This window comes from Sceloporus occidentalis, unplaced genomic scaffold, assembly GCF_023333645.1.
Source record: "Sceloporus occidentalis isolate IW3139 unplaced genomic scaffold, rSceOcc1.0.p SCAF_2, whole genome shotgun sequence".
Classification (NCBI taxonomy): Eukaryota; Metazoa; Chordata; class Lepidosauria; order Squamata; family Phrynosomatidae; genus Sceloporus; species Sceloporus occidentalis.
The window spans coordinates 17941599-17961845 of record NW_028316982.1 but is presented as its reverse complement, the minus strand read 5'-3'; the positions used below and the strand labels follow the sequence as shown (position 1 = coordinate 17961845).

Here is a 20247-nt window from a genome sequence, read left to right as displayed (position 1 = left end):
CTGTATTTAATTGGACTTGAGCATTCAAAGATTTTGGTATCTTCACAGATACCAAGGGGCCACTGTACAATTTCCAGGATTCCATAGCACCGATTCATACCAGTTAAAGTAGCATTAAACTAGATTATTTCTGCAGTGCATATGCAGCCACAGACAACCAATACGCATTCATTCCCCATTGACTCTCCAAACAGGTTCTTCCCAATTGTTGCTCTGAATTGTCTCTTATAAAAAAAATCTTCCTCTCACTCACAGTGGGCCCTCCTTCCAGTCACAGAGTTCTCTGTGCTGGGATTGGCAATACAGTTGTTTGTGCTGTTCCTTGCATTGCTTCACACCCATTCATCCAAGAACCACTCAGGAACATATTTGCAAGTTACTCCCTCTTTGCTTTTCCTTTCCAGTTTCACACCTGGTTTCCAGAATTGTTGTCCATCTCTGAGGCCACTGCACCATGCTACATAATATATGTACATTCATAATAGATGTATGGTACATAATATCCATACATCGATATTGTGTCTACATGCATGGTCCCTCAATCCAGCCTTCCAATAGGTTGACTGACATAAGTATAAATCTCACAAGTACCATTGCAGATCTGATTAATGTGCAAACTGACTTGAAATGAAATTCATTTGAGGTTCAGATGAATCTTTCAACCATGCTATTTAGCTGTGAAGGTCGATTTACACATGCAAGTTATCACTTGATGTTATTGCAGTAATCAAGTGATTAATATACTTTGTGAAACTGCACAAAGTGTAGGGATGGTTCACAATTGCAAGGGAATGTAGATGATAAGTCATTTGTGTGTTCAATGCCCAAAATATAGAGTGATACCAGGTGTATGGAAGAGTGCCTAATTGTCACTGTAGACATTATACATCCATCATTTTGGACACTCACAACTAGGCTCAGTTGTTAGCAATCCCTTGTAACTGATGAAGATCTCCCTGTTTTGGATCATCACAGTAATATATATTAATCAAATGAGGGCTCCCCCTTCTCCCTGGGCTCATTTTTAATGTAATCTTCAGACCAGTCACACAAATCACTTCTAAAAAATGAATCCACAGGAAACGGATACCAGTTTGACACATCAGGCTTAAATTGGTTCCTGCTCCAAGTGGCTTGAAAGGTGAACATGAAACTTATATTGACCTAGGTACGCATTCACATTACAAATGCAACCACCACCCACCCCCATGTTGTTTCGTTCATTAGTGACAATTAGATGTCCATGTAAATACTACACAAGAGAAATTAAATTCGTCAAAGGCAATTTAAGGCAAAATAAAATCTGTAGACATTACAGAACAAGACACCACTGAAAGATACTTCCCCCCTTTATAATCTTCAGATAATTTAGCGGGGATACAGAGAGGCAGAAAGGAGCGGCAAGATGCCGCCACTTTCTGCCCCGGATAGAGGCCACAGCAAACAAATGCTGTGGCCTCCACAAGGCCTAAAAAGAACCCGCTCCTGGTGGGTTGTTTTTGCGCTGCATGCCAGGTGCTATTGGCGCCCTTGCGTGCAACAATGATATACATATCATCATTGCATTCCCAATATGGATGGGCGCACACAATCATGCCACCCGCACACTGATTGTAAGTCTGGGCATGTGCAGGTGCCCAGCCCTACAAAACCAGTCTATACAAAGTGCCAGTCTGTACAGGGCCTTAGTTTATGTCCTAGCATGATTAGGTTGCCTTCCTCTTCTAACTGGTGCTGCTAGGTATGGGCAAGGAAACAGTTGGTATACTGAAGTCAGAAGATGTGGTATGTTTTGCTATGCATTTCAGCAGGGTTGTGAATCATGCAGCCTTCCAGCTGTTGTTGGGCAACCTATAGCCTGAGGTAGCATAGCTAATGCTGGAAGATGCTGGGAGTTGCAATCCTACATGATTTTTAGCCCTCCATTACTGCAACATCTATGTGCAGCTAACATTGTGGGCAAGAACTGAATGTTTTTTGTCATGTCTAATTCTAGCACAAACATCATGTCTGACAAACTCCAAGAGCTATGATTTCCCCTTGTTTGTTCCTCCTTTTCTCAAAGGTAGCTCATAACTGAGTCCAGCTTTTCCTTTAAGGCAAGGAGTTCTCCTGCTGTATGTTTTACTTACAAGTGGAATTGTGCTCCTAGAACATGGGCCTTATTTTAAAGAAAAATCTTGTTTTGTTTATTTTGCTGCCACAAAAATAAATTTGATGGTGGGGAACCCTACTGCCAGTTCGATCTTGGCCACCACAACTTAAACTGTTATCTTCTCTATACAAACACACACAAACACACACACCCTTCTGGCCTCCAAGATCTTCTTTGGAGGCCATTTCTGCCTCTCTGCTCATTAAACATAGTGAGTGGGGTGGATTCTATGGTAAGGGCTGTTTTAAGGGCACCCCATTTGAGAGCCACACACTGGCCTTTACAGGTGACTACCTTTTCATTTCTTGAGATTTTAGCTTTCAATGGTTAATCTTATATTCTTTGTTTTTTTGGGGGGAGGCTTGATCCTCTGGCATTTTCAGGCTTAAGGTTTATAACATTTCTGATGCTGCTGTGAGTTTTATTATCTTTGGTTTATCTTTCTCTCCCCACTGTTTCTTTCATATATACTTAGATTGTATGGCTTTATTGCTTTATCTTTTATCTAGACGTTATCTTTTCTTGTAAACTGCCTCAAGCACTTTTGTTAGTGGGTGGCATATAAATGTTGAAAGATTAATAAACAATACTTGTGTGTTGTGGGGACATATAGATGCAATGGGAGTACTTGTATGTTTCTCCCTTGATATCTAACACAGGGATGGGCAAAGTGATGTCCTGGTGCTGCAGATGCTTCCACAAGATTTTGTTATTCTTGATTCCTTGTGGATCACTTCCTTTACTGCTCCCTATGTTGAGTGAATTGCTTCATCTGAAAATCTCTAAGAGCAGTGTTTTGCCTTTTAAATAGGTTTTAAAAAGATTTCAAAAGATCTCCTGTATCATGTATAGTTTGATCCTAAGAAATTTTACACATGATACAGGAGATTTCTTGAAATCTTTTTACTTCTCAAAAGCAGTTGTAATGCAAATTTCCGGCACTATCTCAGAATCAAACAAAATTTACAATGCTATCTCAGAATCAAAAAGTAGAATCAAAGCTGCATTTCTTACAAATGGCACAAGTGCTCCAACTCCTTTCTCAGAATGTTTTGAGATCAAGCAAGTTACATAAGTTCCTAGATAAGGACTGAATACTACTAAAAGGTTGGAGAGGCTACTCTTGACTCCTCAGTCCTTCATTTATTGTCCATCGGACAGAATTTGAAACAGACCTTTGAAACAAGAGGAAAGATGAAATTATATAGTTAGTCATATGAAATGTTGGGATCATTAATCTGTAGGCATGCCCGAATGCTTGATTCCCAAGGAATGGAACAAAAACTAAGACATGTACAACATATTTTTAAATAGTTAAGCCGAACTAGCATGTTTACAATTATTAAACCCCATCCCCTGCTATAAAGTTGGGCCAGAAGTCTATATCAGCTACTTAATTACATATGCTTAGTTATGTAACTAAATAATAACTAACTAAATAATACTAAATATAACTAAATAATACTTCTTGGTCCAACCTCCCCAAGCCTGATGGAAACATCATTTACCTGCCTAATCCAGAGGTGATGGTGGGGCAGCCCTGGAGCAATTGGGCTGATGCTGCTAAATATCATGGAAACAATGGAGCTGCCATGGAAGAAAGTTTCAAGGAATATGGGAAAAACTGAGAAGCAATTAAACGTTCATCCTCCCACTGGCAGGATGTATTGCTTCCTGATTCACCCTTGCCCTGGTTTAGAAAGCGATTCTAAAAAGTCCCCTCTTCCCACCAGAAAGGGGGTCTTTTCCTTACTGGAGTGGAATCGCTATTTTTGGGCACGATTATTGTCCCCACTTGCAGTGCTGCTTCAGAACCCCCTGTCAATCATCTGTGATGTAAGCAGCTTGGGAAATTGAGGGGGGAGGGTTGGAGGCTGAGAGAGTGCGAAGCTGACAGATGTGTGCCCTGAGGCTGAGAGAGTGTGAGGCTCAGAGAGAAGGCCAAAGAGGATGCAGGCAAGGCAGAGAGGAGGGGGATCCCTGCAGATCCCCCAAAGGCCCCTGCCATTGCTGGATCGAAGTATCCAGTCATGGCAGAGGGGAGGGGAATCTCTGCGGGTCCCCCAAAGACCCCTGTCATGGCTGGACTGAGTGATCCAGCCATGGCATAGAGGAAGGGGACCCCCGCAGGTCCCAAAAAGACCCCTGCCACATCTGGATCACTTGATCCAGCCATGGCAGGGGTCTTTTTTTAAACAAATAAAAATAAATTCATCATAAAATTGATAGATTGGTCAAGCAACTATCTGCCTTCACATGTAGGTGCTTGACGAATCTATCAATTTTTGATCCCCTTTTTAAAAAAAGGCAGCAGTGGTATGTGTGTGTGTGAGACATCTCGGGGGGTGGATGGTACACACCCCTCTGCCATTTGTCCCTTCCCTCTTAGAAAGAATCGATTCTGATGTGGTGTTCCCACTTATTGGACATGCGTCAGAATTGATTCTTTGGAAAATAACCTCTTTGAAACTACTATCAACAATTTTTAAAGTTCAATGTTTGTTTCTGGATACTTGGAAGTGCTTTTGTTTATATGTTTGTTTGTCTCTTTTCTTTTGTTTTCTTTTATTCTTTATTATTATTATTATTTCTTTTTTTCTATTCTATTTATTTTTATTAATAAGAAACATATATTTAATTGTATTATCAGTCTGTAACTTTGAAATGCTAGATATGTTTGTTTTTTAATATGTTCAAAATTTAATAAAGATCATATGAAAAAAAAAGAAACTACTATCAAAAAACCCCACGGTTTTTGCATTTGCCCCGCTTCATCCTAACTGGAATCAATCCACTGAGGATTGGAAAGGGTTCATGTGGGAACAAGGGTCATATAGCCTGAATCAGGATTCGCTTCAAACTGTACTGGGAATTACTACTTTGTAGAGAAGGAAAAAGGAGATTCAATCTGCCAGTGATTGGAGGAAGGGTGAGTCATGTTTCTGTCAAGTTGGGGGAAGTCTTAGGCCAGGAGAGGTTACAAGATTCCAGTCATAAAATGCTTTCAAAACTTTCCTACCCTTAAGTCATTCACAAATGGTTTGCTGTCAAAGAAGGGGAATCCATCAGAGTCTTATGTACATGTACCAAAGTATGTCAGGATCACATAGCAAGTGGCCTTATGTGTGTATATGTGCCTTTGTACTAAGGCAAAGTATTTGTCCATAGCTGAGGAGCTTGACAGATGGGAGGGTTAAATCTGCCACCCTCTCTGGATCTATTGCTTACTGGATAGTTTCTAAAACTCGATTCCCCCCTCCCATATCCCCTCCCCCACCAAAAATCAAACATGCCTATAGAATATGTAAAAGATAAAGAAAAACCCTTGTGTTAAACAAGCAATTCCCAGTTTTTACTAAAGGGAAAGACCAAAAACAACAAAACAAAACAAAAAATGGGCCAGCCCCCTCCAAACAGCTCAAGATTACATAATGGTTCCATGTCTCTCCCTCTCTCTGTGTGTGGGGGAATATGTGACCTGTAAACCATATGATTTGCTACCTTGATGTATCCCATAGCTCCAAGGAAGTGGAACCATTTCCCAATAGGTTATAGTCTTTTTCTGCTGTTATTTCCAACGTTTAATTAGAAATAAGAGGCTGTTTAAAAGTAGTTATGCTTTAAATATTCTAGATAGAGCTGAATTGTGCTTTCCAGGCACTAACAGACCTTTGTCGGTGTGAAAGTTGTTAGACTAAGGTTTCTCCTGAGTGCACTCACTTAGAATTACATCCATGTATTCATGAGAACCAGTGTGGTATATTGGTTTGGGTGCTGGACTCAAACCAATGACTCTGGAGACCAGGGTTCAATTCCCCACTTGACCATGAAACCTACTGGGTGACCTTGGGCAAGTGACATACTCTCAGCGGGATGGCAAACTTTCTCTGAACAAATCATGCCAAAAAATCCCATTATAGGTTTGCCTTAGGGTCATCTTGAGACAGAAATTACTTGAAGGCACATCACAACAATAGAAGGTGACCCCACTACCTCTCTAGGCAATTGGTTCTATTGTCCAGAAAACTAATTTTTGGACACATGTCTCCATATAGCACAACAATCTTGATTTAATGTGCTAAAACGTGCAGGGAAGCTAAGAAACACATGAGAAACAAGGGATCTTCTAGAAAAGGGAAACAGAAAATGAAAGTTTGATATGCCCCCTGAGCCACAATTGCTACTAAACCATTCTAATGTAGCAATGAGAGTTAAGACTCAATAGGAAGGAATAAGCAAATCACATAATGGATGGCTGAAATCTATTTATAGCTGGAATGTTCAGTATAATTTATTTATCTTTTTTTCTTTGAAAAAATCCAGCTATTGATTATGCTTCAGTTTCTGTCTGCGTTAATTGTATCCCTGAATTTTTTCATATTAAAGTGCTGTATGTAACCGCTCCTGCTGACCTGCTTTTAGTAATGTGACAAGCACAGGGACAGGAGATTTATTCTGCATTCTCCATTATAAATTGAATTCAATTATTGTGAATTTGGCCATTATTCCTCAACATCTTCCATTTTTCCACTTGTACCCTCTTAATAGGCAAGTGATTTCTAACTGGATCACATTTTGTGATGATTCTGGACAGGCTCATATCTATAATTGCATGACTCTCAACCCATTGAGGGAAGCACCTTACCCAGGAATTATTAATCTGAGATATTCCTCTTTGTCTAGTCCATTACAGTCTTTTTGGATGAATGCCCCAGGAAAAGCATAGGAAGAAGCACTGACTTGCTTGCAATACTCTAAAATGTATTCCTTGTCGTAGCCACCTTTCAATCCTGAAACAAAGTCAGTGTCTTAATAATAATAATAATAATAATAGGATTTATTTATATGCCGTCCAGTCACTGGGAATCCGGGCGGCTTACAACAGAGGAGATAATAGACGGTTCCCTGCCCTCAGGCTTACAATCTAAAAAGACATGACACAAAAGGAGAAGGGAATGGTGACGGGGGGGAGGGGATCTTGTCCAGCATTCTTCTCTCCCTCTGAGGCCTAGACCAAGGCAGATGGACCGGAGGGAGGGCTCTTCTTCTTCAGGCTAGCCCTGATGGATCTGGGCCTGCCTGGTCAACTCCCTTGCAGGCCGGAAGATGACAGTTATGGAGGGAGGAGTCTCTTCCAGGCTAGCCCTGATGGAGCTGGGCCTGCCTGGTCAACTCCCTCACAGGCCAGAGGATGACAGTTATGGAGGGAGGAGTCTCTTCTTCCAGGCTAGCCCTGATGGAGCTGGGCCTGCCTGGTCAACTCCCTCGAAGGCTAGAGGATGACAGTTATGGAGGGAGGAGTTTCTTCCTTCAGGCTAGCCCTGGTGGAGCTGGGCCTGCCTGGTCAACTCCCTCATAGGCCAGAGGATGACAATTATGGAGGGATCAGAGGTGATCAGAGGTGATAGTAATGAAGTGTGTGGCAGGAGACGGCATCTCTCTTTCTAAAGGATGTCTTTAAATTATGACACCTTTAAATAGAAGACTCACACTGTAGATTAAGATTTACAGCCTGTTTCTCAGTCTAACTAGCCCTTCCCTTTCTTACCCCATTTCCTATTCCCTATGCCAAATTATAGGCTATAGGCCCCTTGGTACAGCTGTTTGTTCTCTTGTATTTCTGTAAAGTGAGATTCACATTGATAGCACTATATATATTAAAAATAATAATCAAAATAACAGCAACCTTCAGCCTTTTCAGGCTGACCTATAACTCCAGCTTGATAAACAGGACCCACTTTCTATTTTTCACTGTATATATCTATCTTTCTGTTGCTTTTTCTCTTCACTCCTCCATTATTTTCTTATCTGGCTCCATCCTGCTATCTTTGTTCTTTATCCTTTCTTTCCATATCTTTTTTTTTTAAAATAAAATAATAATAATAATACAAAATGGCACCCTTAGAGAGACGTAGCCCAGGGTGCTGAAAAATTACATATATCCCCATGGAACATTAATTGTGCCTGACATATTTCAAGCAAAAGCTTTTCCAGAGAGCCAAACAGGAAATGAATAAAAACATAATTTAACTACCGTAAACTAAAAGCATGAAAGCGCCCTGAGTCACATAAAAGCTGAGTGCCATTCAACACATGCAAATTAAAAAAATATTGTTTCAATCCTAATATTCAACTTGCGGCTAAATAGCTCACAGCAAGAATTAAAAGAGAAACTCCCAAATATGTATCAAACAGGCTCTTTGGGAGCATCTATACTGTAGAAACAATGCAGTTTGATGCCACCTTAACTGCCATGGCTCCTTTGTCCAGAATCTTGGGATTTGTAGTTTGGTGAGGTATCAACATTCTTTGGCATGGAAGGCTAAAGACCATGTAAAACTACAAATCCCAGGATTCCATAGCATTTAAAGTGATATCAAACTCTATTATTTTTACAGTGTAGATGCACTCTCTTTTATTCTCTCTCTCTTTCTTAACTATTTTTGCTGGTTAAGCATCTACCTTGTGACATGCCCACCTTCAAGTTTTTAGTTTAGTTCTCTTCATCTATTCTCAGAACCTAGGGTTTGTTTCAATTTTCTGGTTTGCACCAGTACTACTTCTCCTCATCCTTCTGTAGAAATCATAGAGTTGAAAGGGTCCTTAGAGTTGATTTAATCCAGCTCTGTGCTTAATACAAGAAGTCAATGTAGCAAAGAACTATAGCCTTCCTAACAGCTGGTCATACAGCCTCTGCTTAAATATTTCCAGGAAAGGAAAGATGACTGCCTCCTACAGCAATCTATACCATGATTGAATCATTCAGACGGCTATGTTTTTTTCCTTATTGTTTAGCCAAAATGTGGTTCCCACAATTTTTTACTTATTGGTTTTAATTCTTTGCCCTCCAGAGCACACAAATCAAAAGCCATAGCTGTGTGCCTCCCCCAACCTCACTGGCTGGAGATGATGGGAAGTGAAGTCTAATACATCTGGAAGAAGTAGCCCAACACTTCTAGATGCACACATTTATAAATAATAATAATAAATAGTTTATTTATATCCCGCTTTTCCAATTTTGATCAAAGCGGTGTACAAGTTTAAGTGAAAAATACATCAAGATAAAAACAATTAAAACAGTATCTAGAAACAATCACAATCACAATAAAAACAACAGGTTCAGCTGAATGGGGAAATCCATAGACATCACAAGGTTGTCAAACCGAGGGGGTAGAACTTAAACTAACATCTCATGGGGGGAAGGCTTGAGAAAAGAAAAAGATCTTAAGGTTCTTTTTAAAAGTATCTAAAGATGTGGTGGAGCAGAGCTCATCTGGAAGATTATTCCATAGTCTTGGGGCCGAGATGGAAAAGGCCCGTAGCGAAGTCCTTGCATAACGCGCAGTTGGGACCTCTAGCAGATTCTTCCCTGCTGACCTGAGTGAGCAGGGCAGATTATATGGGGAGAGGCGGTCCTCCAAGTACCCTGGGCCCAAGCCATTTAGGGCTTTATAGGTGATAACCAACACCTTGTATTGAGCCCAGAAGCAAATAGGCAGCCAATGAAGGTCTTTCAAAATAGGTGTTATGTGGTCTGACCTGGAACCACCAGCGACCAATCTCGCTGCCATATTTTGCACTAGCTGTAGCTTCCGGGTTTGGTACAAGGTTTCCCTATATAGAGTGCATTGCAGAAATCCAATCGAGAGGTTACCAGAGCATGTACTACGGTTTCAAGGTCCCTCCGGTCCAGGTAGGGTTGCAGCTGGCGTATCAGCCAAAGCTGATAACAAGTGCTCCTGACCGCCGCATCCACCTGAGATGAGTTGGAGCGACGAGTCCAGGAGCACTCCTAAGCTGCGAACCGAGTCCTTCAAGGGGAGCGTGACCCCGTTCAGGACAGCATGACAAATCTCACCACCCGGACCCGGGGAACCTATCACCAGTACCTCCGTTTTCTCTGAATTCAGACTGAGTTTGTTTTCCCTCATCCAGCCCATTACCGACTCCAAGCAAGCATTTAGAGGAGAGATGCCATCCCTAGTCACTGCATCAGTCGGAGACACAGAGAAACAAATTTGGGTGTCATCAGCGTACTGATAACGCCGCGCCCCGTATCTCCAGATGATCTCTCCCAGCGGTTTCATGTAAATGTTAAATAGCATGGGGGACAGAATAGCTCCTTGAGGGACACCAGATGTTAGTTCCCTCTTATTGGAGCAAACGTCCCCCAGCTGCCCCAACTGGAATCTACCCGAGAGGTAGGAACGGAACCACTGGAGCACAGTGCCCCCAATACCTAACTCCCCCAGGCGTTCCAGAAGGATACCATGGTCGATGGTATCGAAAGCCGCTGAGATGTCCAAAAGCACTAACAGGGACACGCTTCCCCTGTCCATGCCCAGACGGAGATCATCGACTAAGGCAACCATGGCAGTCTGAACTCCATAGCCCGCCTGGAAGCCAGTTTGAAATGGGTCTAGAAAATCCGTTTCATCCAAGATCGATTGAAGCTGGAAAGCGACCGCTCTCTCGATCACCTTCCCCAAAAACGGCAGCAGCGAAACAGGCCGATAATTATTCTGAATCAAGGGGTCTAAGGAGGGTTTTTTTTAGCAAGGGTTTCACCACTGCTAATTTCAGTTAGATGGAAACTGTCCCTCACTTAGAGATGTATTAATTATGCGGTGCAACATAGTTAGCACAGCATCCCCCCCTGAGCTGCCAGCTATGAGGGACAGGGATCGAGAGAGCACGTCGTCTTCCTAATGTTTCGAAGAATCTTGTCCACTTCCTCGGTACTAACAAACTCAAAGTGATCCAGTTTAACAGGGTCCACGGAAGCTCTGGACACCTCTATTATAGATTCTGAAGAAATACTGGCGTCGAGATCAGCCCTTATCCGAGAGGTTTTATCCACGAATAACTTGTTAAATTTGTCGCAGCAGGCTTTGGATGGCTCTAGAATAGGGTTCAGGGAGGGGGGCAGATGTGTTAGCTCCCTCACTGCCCTGAACAGCTCTGCCGGACGCGACTCTGCGGACGCAATAAGTGCAGCATAAAACGAATGCTTTGCTGCACTTATTGCCACTCCATAGGCCTTCAAAAGAGAGTCTAGGAGTGCCTTGTCGGTTAAGTGCTGATGTCTTCGCCAGTTGCGCTCTAGTCGTTGCAGAACCCACTTCCTCTCCCAGAGATCTTCCGTGTACCAGGGTTGTTTTTTGGAAGCAGGCCTGAAAGGACGCTTGGGAGCGATACTGTGTATAGCCCTGGAGAGATCTATATGCCAGGTGTTGGTCAGGGCATCAACAGAATTGCTGTCAGTTCCAACCACATATCCCTTTAGGGCTTCTTGGAACCTTTTGGGTTCCATCAGCCTTTGAAGGTGGACCATCCTAATAGGTCCACCACCCCTGGGGGGGCAATAGGTAGAAGCCTTGATTCGAGCCTCAACCAGGAAATGATCCGTCCATGACAGGGCAGAGATATTAGCGATCTCTGCCCACGGAGTGTCCATGTCCGTACTAAAGACGACATCGAGGGTATTACCAGCACAATGCGTGGGCCCTGAAACCAATTCAGACAGGCCTATGGCAGTCATGGTAGACATGAACTCCCGAGCCGCACCTGTTGGATTTTGACTGGCCTCGAAAGGGATGTTGAGGTCCCCCAGGACAAGAAGCCTCGGGGACTCCAACACCAGTTCCAAGACCAGCTGTGTCAGCTCTGCCAGGGAGTCTGTTAGCGCACGGGGTGGCCGGTAGAACAGCAGAATCCCCAGACTGTCTCTGGCCTTCAGGGTTAGGTAAATACACTCAATGAAGTCCGTTTTCCAGACAGGGTTCCTGGTTAAGGAAAGGGTGTTCTTATAGATCAAGGCAACACCGCCCCGCCCCCCTCCCACCTAACCTGATCTGGTCCTTGACTGAGTACCCAGCTGGGAGGGCCTGAGCCCACACTGCCTCACTCTCAGGCCCAAGCCAGGTCTCAGTAATGCACGCCAGGTCACAGTTCTTATCCTGCAGTAGATCGTAGATTATGTGGGTCTTGTTTTTTACAGACCTGGCATTGCACAGGAGCAGAAACAGGGTTTGTGGTACAGCTGGACTGACCCTCAAATCTCTTTGGTTAGGAGAGTGGATGGAAGGAGAGATAGATATTACTCATCGATCTCACCTTCCTTTGTATTGTAACTCCACTCTCCTACTGCCATACCACCCCTTGCCCCGCACTACCTCAATAGGAGCTCCCATTACATTAGCATAAGCATCCACCACATCATCAAGCAGCCCATATCCCATATCCACCCCCATACCCATACACATCAATGACAACAACACCCCAAAACAAAGGGAGACAGAGAAAAGCGTTATAGCCCAAAGTTTGGCAAATTTTGGGTGTTATGATTCCAAAAATTCTCTTGCCCAGCATGGTAGATGGTCATGTTGACTGAGAGATTCTTGGAGTTACATTTTTAAAAAGAGAATTTATCAGATCTTTTGTTTTAGGCTGGCATCATGTTTCCAATTATGTGCATGCAAACCCATCAGAAGGACTACACATTTGTAAAGTTAGACACCAATGCATACAACCTCACATGCTCTGCAAATTGAGAGATAACCAATGCAGTTGCCATAATCCTTACACGTTCATCTTGAAATAAGTTCTGACATGTTATCCCATTCTAGCCTGAACTTTGTGCATGCATGAACACATTTGAGCTTGATATCTTCCCTGAAAAGATTACATCAACATTTGGGTTTTTTTTACCTGTGAGAATGATTCAGCGCAAGGTCAGGCTTTCTCATTTTCAAGTAGCAGATTACAAGCTTTGTTTCAATGAAACTGGCAATGCTTGAAATATCTTTTGGAGAGGCTTCAAAGGGTTTCCCTAAAGCTGCACCTTTGCTGCAAAGCTTGCAAGAAAGAAAGAAAGAAAGATTTACATGCTACTGGTTTGATGCAGCACAAATAACAAAATTAAATTATACATCCAGAAAATAACTGGAACAATCATATCATATTTATCATGTCCAAACTATTTTGCTTCCTGTAATTTTTAACTTGAAATTTACTATGTGTAATTTACTTCATGTAATTTATTACAGTGTGTAATTTACTATTCCAGCATGGTGTAATGGTTTGAGCATCAGACTATGACTCTGGAGACCAGGGTTCAAATCCCAGGTTACCCATAAAACCCACTGGGAGACCTTGGGCAAGTCACATGCTCTCAGCCTCAGGGGAAGGCAATGGCAAACCTCCTCTGAACAAATTTTGCCAAGAAAACCCCATGGTAGGGTTGCCATAAGTTGAAAACAAGGTGAAGGCACACAACAACAACAAAAACAGTTTATTGTAAGCTTGTTGTAGATAGCCATCTTTAAATGCCTGTACTAAAAGATTGCATGCTACTTGCTAGAAGTTTAGGTGCAGCATGTTTATGGTAATTTTGTTTGTCTGTACATTTGTTCACATTCAGGCCCTTATCACACGAGCAAAATTTGAAGTTATCCTAGGGTCAGTGTGAAGGTAATGCAGGGACAATCATGGGGTTTCAATCAGGAGCCATCTTAAACACAATCGGGGGTCATTCCAGGGTCATTCCAGGGTTAGGTAAATCCTCTTTTTCCCTGAATTTACCTAACCTTGGAATGACCCTGAAATGACCCCCGATTGTGTTTAAGATGGCTCCTGATTGTGTTTGGCATCGTGTGATAAACAAACTTGAAACCCCATGATTGCCCCTGCATTGCCTTCACACTGACCCTGGGATAACTTCGTGTGATAAGGGCCTCACTCTCTTCCTGCATGACCTAGCCTTTCTTTGTTCTCTGGGGTCTCATCTTCTTTCACATCTCTCTCTTTCCCTGTCTCTCCTCCATGGAGCATGTGTGATAAGACCTTCTCTTGGTGAGATGCTCACACACTTCTGATACCATGAAGTACTCTATCTTTACTTCCTTTCCTCAGGAAGATGAACCAGTGTTGATTATGCACAAGTATTTAAAACTACTAATATATACGTTACAAAATAAACTACATTTGATTTTTTCCCCTCTGCTAAATATTGTCTTACTCTTCAATTGCCTAGCAGCGTAGTATTAACACTTTTTACCCTTGGTTAAAAATCTACATATGGACGTCATGCCTTGACATAGTGTATGAATAAGTATATTTTGTTTATTCAGTATGAGTATTTTCATTCACACATTGATATATATTCCTACATTAACTTTTTATAAGGAAATAACATTCAAATTAGAACAGTTTTATTGAAGTAAATTCAATATTCAACTCAATGCATGTGTCATTTTTTTACACATAAAAAGTTTAGGAAGAGGAGGCGGAGGAGGAGGGATCAGGGTCTCCAAGTCTCACACCCCCTTTGATCAAGTCTTTTACACACCCCTGGAGGTCCTGTCCCACTGTCTGAGAACCACGGGTCTAGTACATCAGTTTGAGAGATGTAATAGTCTCTGATATTTCCCAGTAAAACTTGCAACCACTGGAAGACAAAGGTGGGGAATGTCTTTCAGGCCAAAAGTGAATTTCAATTTGAGAGAAATTTTCAGAGGAAGGTGGGATCAAGTATGTGTATGTGTGTGGGGGGGAGAAAGGACCAATAATACCACCATATTTTAGTTTAAAGCTCTTAAGTGAAGGTTAACATTTAGCTTTTTTTTTAATAGTGGGAGGGAACCTGTTTAAAAGCTGGGAAATAACCTAATGATGTTGTAATCATGGGGGTGGGATATGGCCATCTTAGGGAAATAAGAGTGCCTGACTGGGGGTGCATCCGTAGAAATAATGCAGTTTGACATCACTTTAACTGCTGTAACACTATCCTATGGAATCCTGAGATTTGTAATTTTGCAAGATATTTATAGTCTTCTTTGCCCAAGAAAGCTGGCGCTTCAACAAACTGCAAATTCCAGTATTCTGTAGGATGGAGCCATGGCACAATGATTTACATTTAAAATCTTGGAATGGCAACAGGCTACTATCAGTACTGCCTAATGAGTAATGGGCATTATTTTTAAAAGGTAACTCTACCATCCAAAAGGCAGGGATAAAAGTCCAGCCTTGACTACACCACAAAATCCAGAAAACCAAAGAGAAGTTTTAAAAAATTTATATTCTGTTTGTGTCTGTGTCTTTTGCAGAGAAGGTACTTGAGAACCCATTTTGCCTTATACTGTCCGGCTGTGTTCATTGTTTGTCTAGAAAGTGGTGCAGAGTTATGAGGAATGAGGGTGCTATTCATTACTCATTATGAGAGATTTCCACGAAGCATAGTAGAGCACATGAAGGATGAATTGAAAGGTGGTGGGGGAATATCCAGGGACCATTTAGAATCATTTTCTCCCAATGATCATGCTGCGAGTCTGATTTGCATATCCCTTAGTCAGTGAAAAAGGTCAGGACCAAAGAAATAAAAATATGAGAATACCTTTTATGATTTCCCCTCTCGCCTCCCCCCGCCCAATAATAATAGAAGAGATTCAGATTAGAAAAGGCTGCTTTAATCCATCCATCAAGAAAGCCATGAAGGCACGTAAGTAGAAAAATAATAAAAAGAGGGAGTAATTTCTGTTCTTAATTCTCAGTTAATGGAAGGGAATCATTTGAAAAGTGGTCCAGAGAATGCTTTAAGGATGAAATGGGCTTGTTTTCATATTTCACCTCATATTCTTCTTCCATGGAATTTAATATAGAATAATCACCTTATTACTGCATACTTTAAAAGCATTCTGAAATTCTAATGCGAGGCTAAGATTCTCTTTCCATTTATATGGAGCAGTTTCAAGCAGTGCCAGGAGAAGAAAATAATTTTCTTCAATGCCCCCCCCCCCCCCCCAATTCGTGATCACAGTGAGGTGGCTGACGCTTGGGGATCAGATTGTTTCTCTTCATGAAACAAATATTAGCTCACTGGGAGGTATTAAATCAGGTAAATATATTCAGGGAAAGAGTTAAACTTTCCAGTGTTTCAGCTGACACCCATTGATCCTTCCTTCCTTCATTTTACCAATGCTATTAATGGCTACTAGTCATGGACTGCATCTACACTGCAGAAATAATGCAGTTTGACACCACTTTAGCTGCCATGGCTCAGTGCTATGGGATATGTCATTTTGTGAGATATTTGTGAGATATTCTTTGTCAGAGAGCTCTGGTGCTACAACAAAGTTGTACAACTCCCAGGATTCTGTAGGATGAAGCCATGGTAATCAAAGCGGAGTCAAACTGCATTAATGCTTTGGTGTGGCAGCAACCATCATGGCTATATATACATCCATTAATAGCTGTATGAAAATGCCATGATATGGAGGATGTGGACATAGAGAGTCCTCCACCCTTCTGCCATAATACAAGAAAACATCTGATGAAGCTGAATGGTGGAATATTCAGGACAGACAAAAGGAGGTACCACTTCATCTATGGAATTCTCTACCTTAGTATAACATTTGGGCAGCTTTAAAGAGGAATTACACAGGTTCATGGAAGACACAGTTACCAATGGCTACAAAATATGGCAGCTATATGTGCCGCCCTCAAGATTTGGGGCATTTTGCAAGGAAACATGAATGAAAGGGTACTGTTGAGTATGTGTCCATCTTACAGACTTCACAAAGGCATTTGGCCAAAACAATAGTCCTTCAGTCTGATCCAGCAGAGATCTTGTCTATCATTTTTAAAAAGAGAGCTAAACTGGGATATATTCATACATTCCAGTCCATTAGGAGAGTTACTAGCAGGTGCCCCATCCCACAGTCTACTGGGTTAAGCTGTATGTATTTGAGAGTGGGTAGCCAGGACACAGTAGGGAATCAGTTGGTGTAGTGCCCACCCTGCTGCTCAACAGTCTCCCTTCCTGCCTTGGCTGAGTTCGTCTCAGCAGCAGTACTGGAATCTCCCCAGGTTTGTTGTGCTAGGAGACTTCCACATCTATACTGAGGCCACTTTGTCAGGCACAGTAGGACTTCTTCTCTTCCATGTCACCCATGGGCCTGTCTGGGTCATTATTTGTGATCTGAAGGAGCTCTCCATAGTTCTGTTCTAATAGATAGATCACCACCTGTTGGGGTTTAGACTCACTGGGACTTGGTGCCTTACAATTAAGATGGTCCATCTCAGGAGGTTTATGGTTCTGGACATATTCTTGATAGCTGCTATAGAGTTTCCTGTTGCCTTGGTAGGTGATTCTGTAAGCCCTGGCTGATCTCTGGAATAAGGAAATAGTCAGGGTGGCAGACATGATCACCTAAATGGGAGAGAGTGAAAAGACAGGCCCAGCGCCATCGGGCCTATCCTTAAGAAGTAGAGCCCTCCTTCCAGTCCATCTGCCTTGGTCCAGGCCTCAGAGGGAGAGAAGAACTGCTGGACCTGGTCCCCTTCCCCACTACCATTCCCTTCTCCTTTGTGTCGTGTCTTTATAGATTGTAAGCCTGAGGGCAGGGAGCCGTCTAATTAAAAATAATAATTGTAAGCCGTTCTGATAGCCTTTAGGGCTGAAGGGCGGGGTATAAATACCATAATAAAAATAAATGTCCTCTCCCACAAAGTGGAGCCAAGGAAACCTCACAGTTTACTAGGGAGCTGGTGGCAATAAAATGAATAGGATGGAGACTGGAGCCCTGCTGGCAGAAAACTCAGAGTTGGTCCAACCAAAGACAGACTAGAGCCCTTTGGAAAGCCTGTGATGTTTTTAAGCTGTATTTTGTTTTAACTTGTTGTAAGCTGGATGGAAAACCACCAATGAAAACCAGATGCTGCAGGTTATATTTCAGAAGAAGGAACTGGCAAAACCTCTTTTGAGTATTCTTTGCCCTTTCTTTTTCTAAAACCTTGTGAAATTCATGGGGTTGCCATAAGTCAACAGGCAATCTGAAGACACATATGCACTAGTCTTGAATCCTGTGCTGAGAGAAAAGTGGGATATAAATTAAAGAACTAAAGAAATAAATAATAAACAGAGATAGTGGTTTCTCAGCATATTACATATATTCATATACAGCATATAACATATATCAGTATATGGGTTCTTATCACAGCTGCACATGTAACAAAAGAATTCACCACAGAAAAGTTTCCTAGTTTAATGAAACTAACTTTTGGGTAATCAGAATATATTGCTTTGATACAGAAGGACTAACTGGTCAGATGCTTGATAGACCTGCATCATTTTACATAGCACTTGGAGGTTTTATGGTCAGTATTACAGTTTGCATTTTTCTGATCAAACCCCAGAACATAAATAAATAAATAAGAATAAGAACCTCCTCAAGAATACAAAAGATGGCATAATGAGGTGGATCACTGTTGTTATCATCCCCATTCTACAACATTCTACAACAAGGCAGAGAAGAAAGGTCTTGCCTGTGGCCACATAATGTGTTTATGGATTTTGTGTGCCCACCTTGAAAAGGTTCCAGTGTGAGGGTAACCTAGCAACAAACATAAAAGCAGAGCTTCAGAGAAGCTAAAAAAGAATTGCCCAGAAAGGAAGTGAGTCTTTTCCACCTCACTCCACTCTATTGCATTTTGCCAATAGCCAATATGTATGTTGTAAGGATGTATGCATTTTGTTAGGACCCACCACGACACTATCTTTCCATGGTGGTAGCATTGCATGCTCATGTGAGGCAAGAGACTAAACTGATGGCAGTTTAGGGTAGCGTTTCCCATGTGAGACAGGTTTTTGCTGAGAAGCCAGACTAAACATGCCAAGCAGTTACTGGGCAGCAGTGCTGACACTGACAGAGGATTTCTCAGAGACCATGGCAGTGGCACCATAGCTAACACTTGTTCATACTGTGCAGAAGGATTCTTTCAAATATCTTTTACCATGAAAACCCTATGAGGAGACCATCTAAAATGAAACAAGACATAGTGCAGGAAGATGAGACTCCCAAGTCAGGTGGCAATCAAAGAGCTACTGGGGTAGAACAGAGGACAATTCTGAGTAGAGTTGTGGCTAATGACACAACCGGACTGAAGCCAAAAGGACATTCAGCTGTTGACATGCTCAGAGATGAAAGGAAAGTCTGAAGCTGTACAAGACATATAGGAACATGGAATGTGAGGAGCTTGAATCAGGGAAAGCTAGACATAGTAAAACAAGAAATGGAAATGTATAAACATTGCAGTACTTCGGGGGAGTAGCTAAAATAGATCAGGAATAATAATAATAATAATAATAATAATAATAATATAAAACTTTATTTATATACCACCCTTCGAAACATCAGGGCGGTTAACAACAATAATAGCATACATCCAATACAAATTTAAAACAATGCAATTAAAACAATAAAAGAACTTGTGCCAAATCACAAGCTACTAACAGAGGGGGGGGGGGGGAGAGGGCTCTCAGGGCAAAGAATCAGGGGTAAGCCTGCTTGAAAAAGAACGTTTTCAGCCCCTTTTTAAATTGGGCCAGGGAGGTTGCTGAACGGAGCTCAATGGGCAGCGAGTTCCAGAGGGTAGGGGCCGAGGTGGAAAAGGCCCTTCTAGTGGTATTAACTAATCTAGCCTCCGGAACTCTTAACAGATGCTGCCTGGTGGATCTGAGTGTGCGGGGCGGATTGTATGGAGAGAGACGGTCCTTTAAGTACTCTGGGCCCAAGCCATTTAGGGCTTTATAGGTTATAACCAACACCTTGTATTGCGCCCGGAAGCGGATAGGCAGCCAATGTAGTTCTTTTAAGACCGGTGTTATATGACTGGTCCTAGGTATGTTAGTGACCAGTCTTGCTGCCATATTCTGCAGTAATTGCAGCTTCCGGGTATGGTACAAGGGTTGCCCCATGTAGAGCGCATTGCAGAAATCCAACCGAGAGGTTACCAGAGCATGTACCACTGTTTCTAGGTCCCCCCGGCTCAGGTAGGGACGCAGCTGGCGTATCAGCCGAAGCTGATAACAGGTGTTCCTGACTGTCGCATCCACCTGAGATGTAAGGTGGAGCGACGAGTCAAGGAGCACCCCCAGACTGCGTACAGAGTCCTTAACGGGAAGCATGATCCCATTCAGAACAGGTGGAACCACCGCCATCCCTGGGCCAGGAGAACCTATCACGAGTACTTCCGTTTTCTCTGGATTCAAGCTGAGTCTGTTTCCCCTCATCCAGCCCATTACCGACTCCAGA

At 42.3% G+C, this 20247-nt stretch overlaps 1 protein-coding gene across 4 annotated transcripts in view; it reads right to left on the bottom strand.

Annotated features, from left to right (window-relative positions):
- Window positions 1–20247, bottom strand: part of SPATA16 (spermatogenesis associated 16) — a 253112-nt gene that overhangs the window by 178803 nt on the left and 54062 nt on the right. For all 4 annotated transcript variants that reach the window (XM_089507589.1, XM_089507596.1, XM_089507602.1 and 1 more), the window contains exon 3: window positions 12866–13011. In XM_089507589.1, the coding sequence (XP_089363715.1) occupies window positions 12866–13011 (146 nt within the window). The remainder of the gene's footprint in view (window positions 1–12865; window positions 13012–20247) is intronic.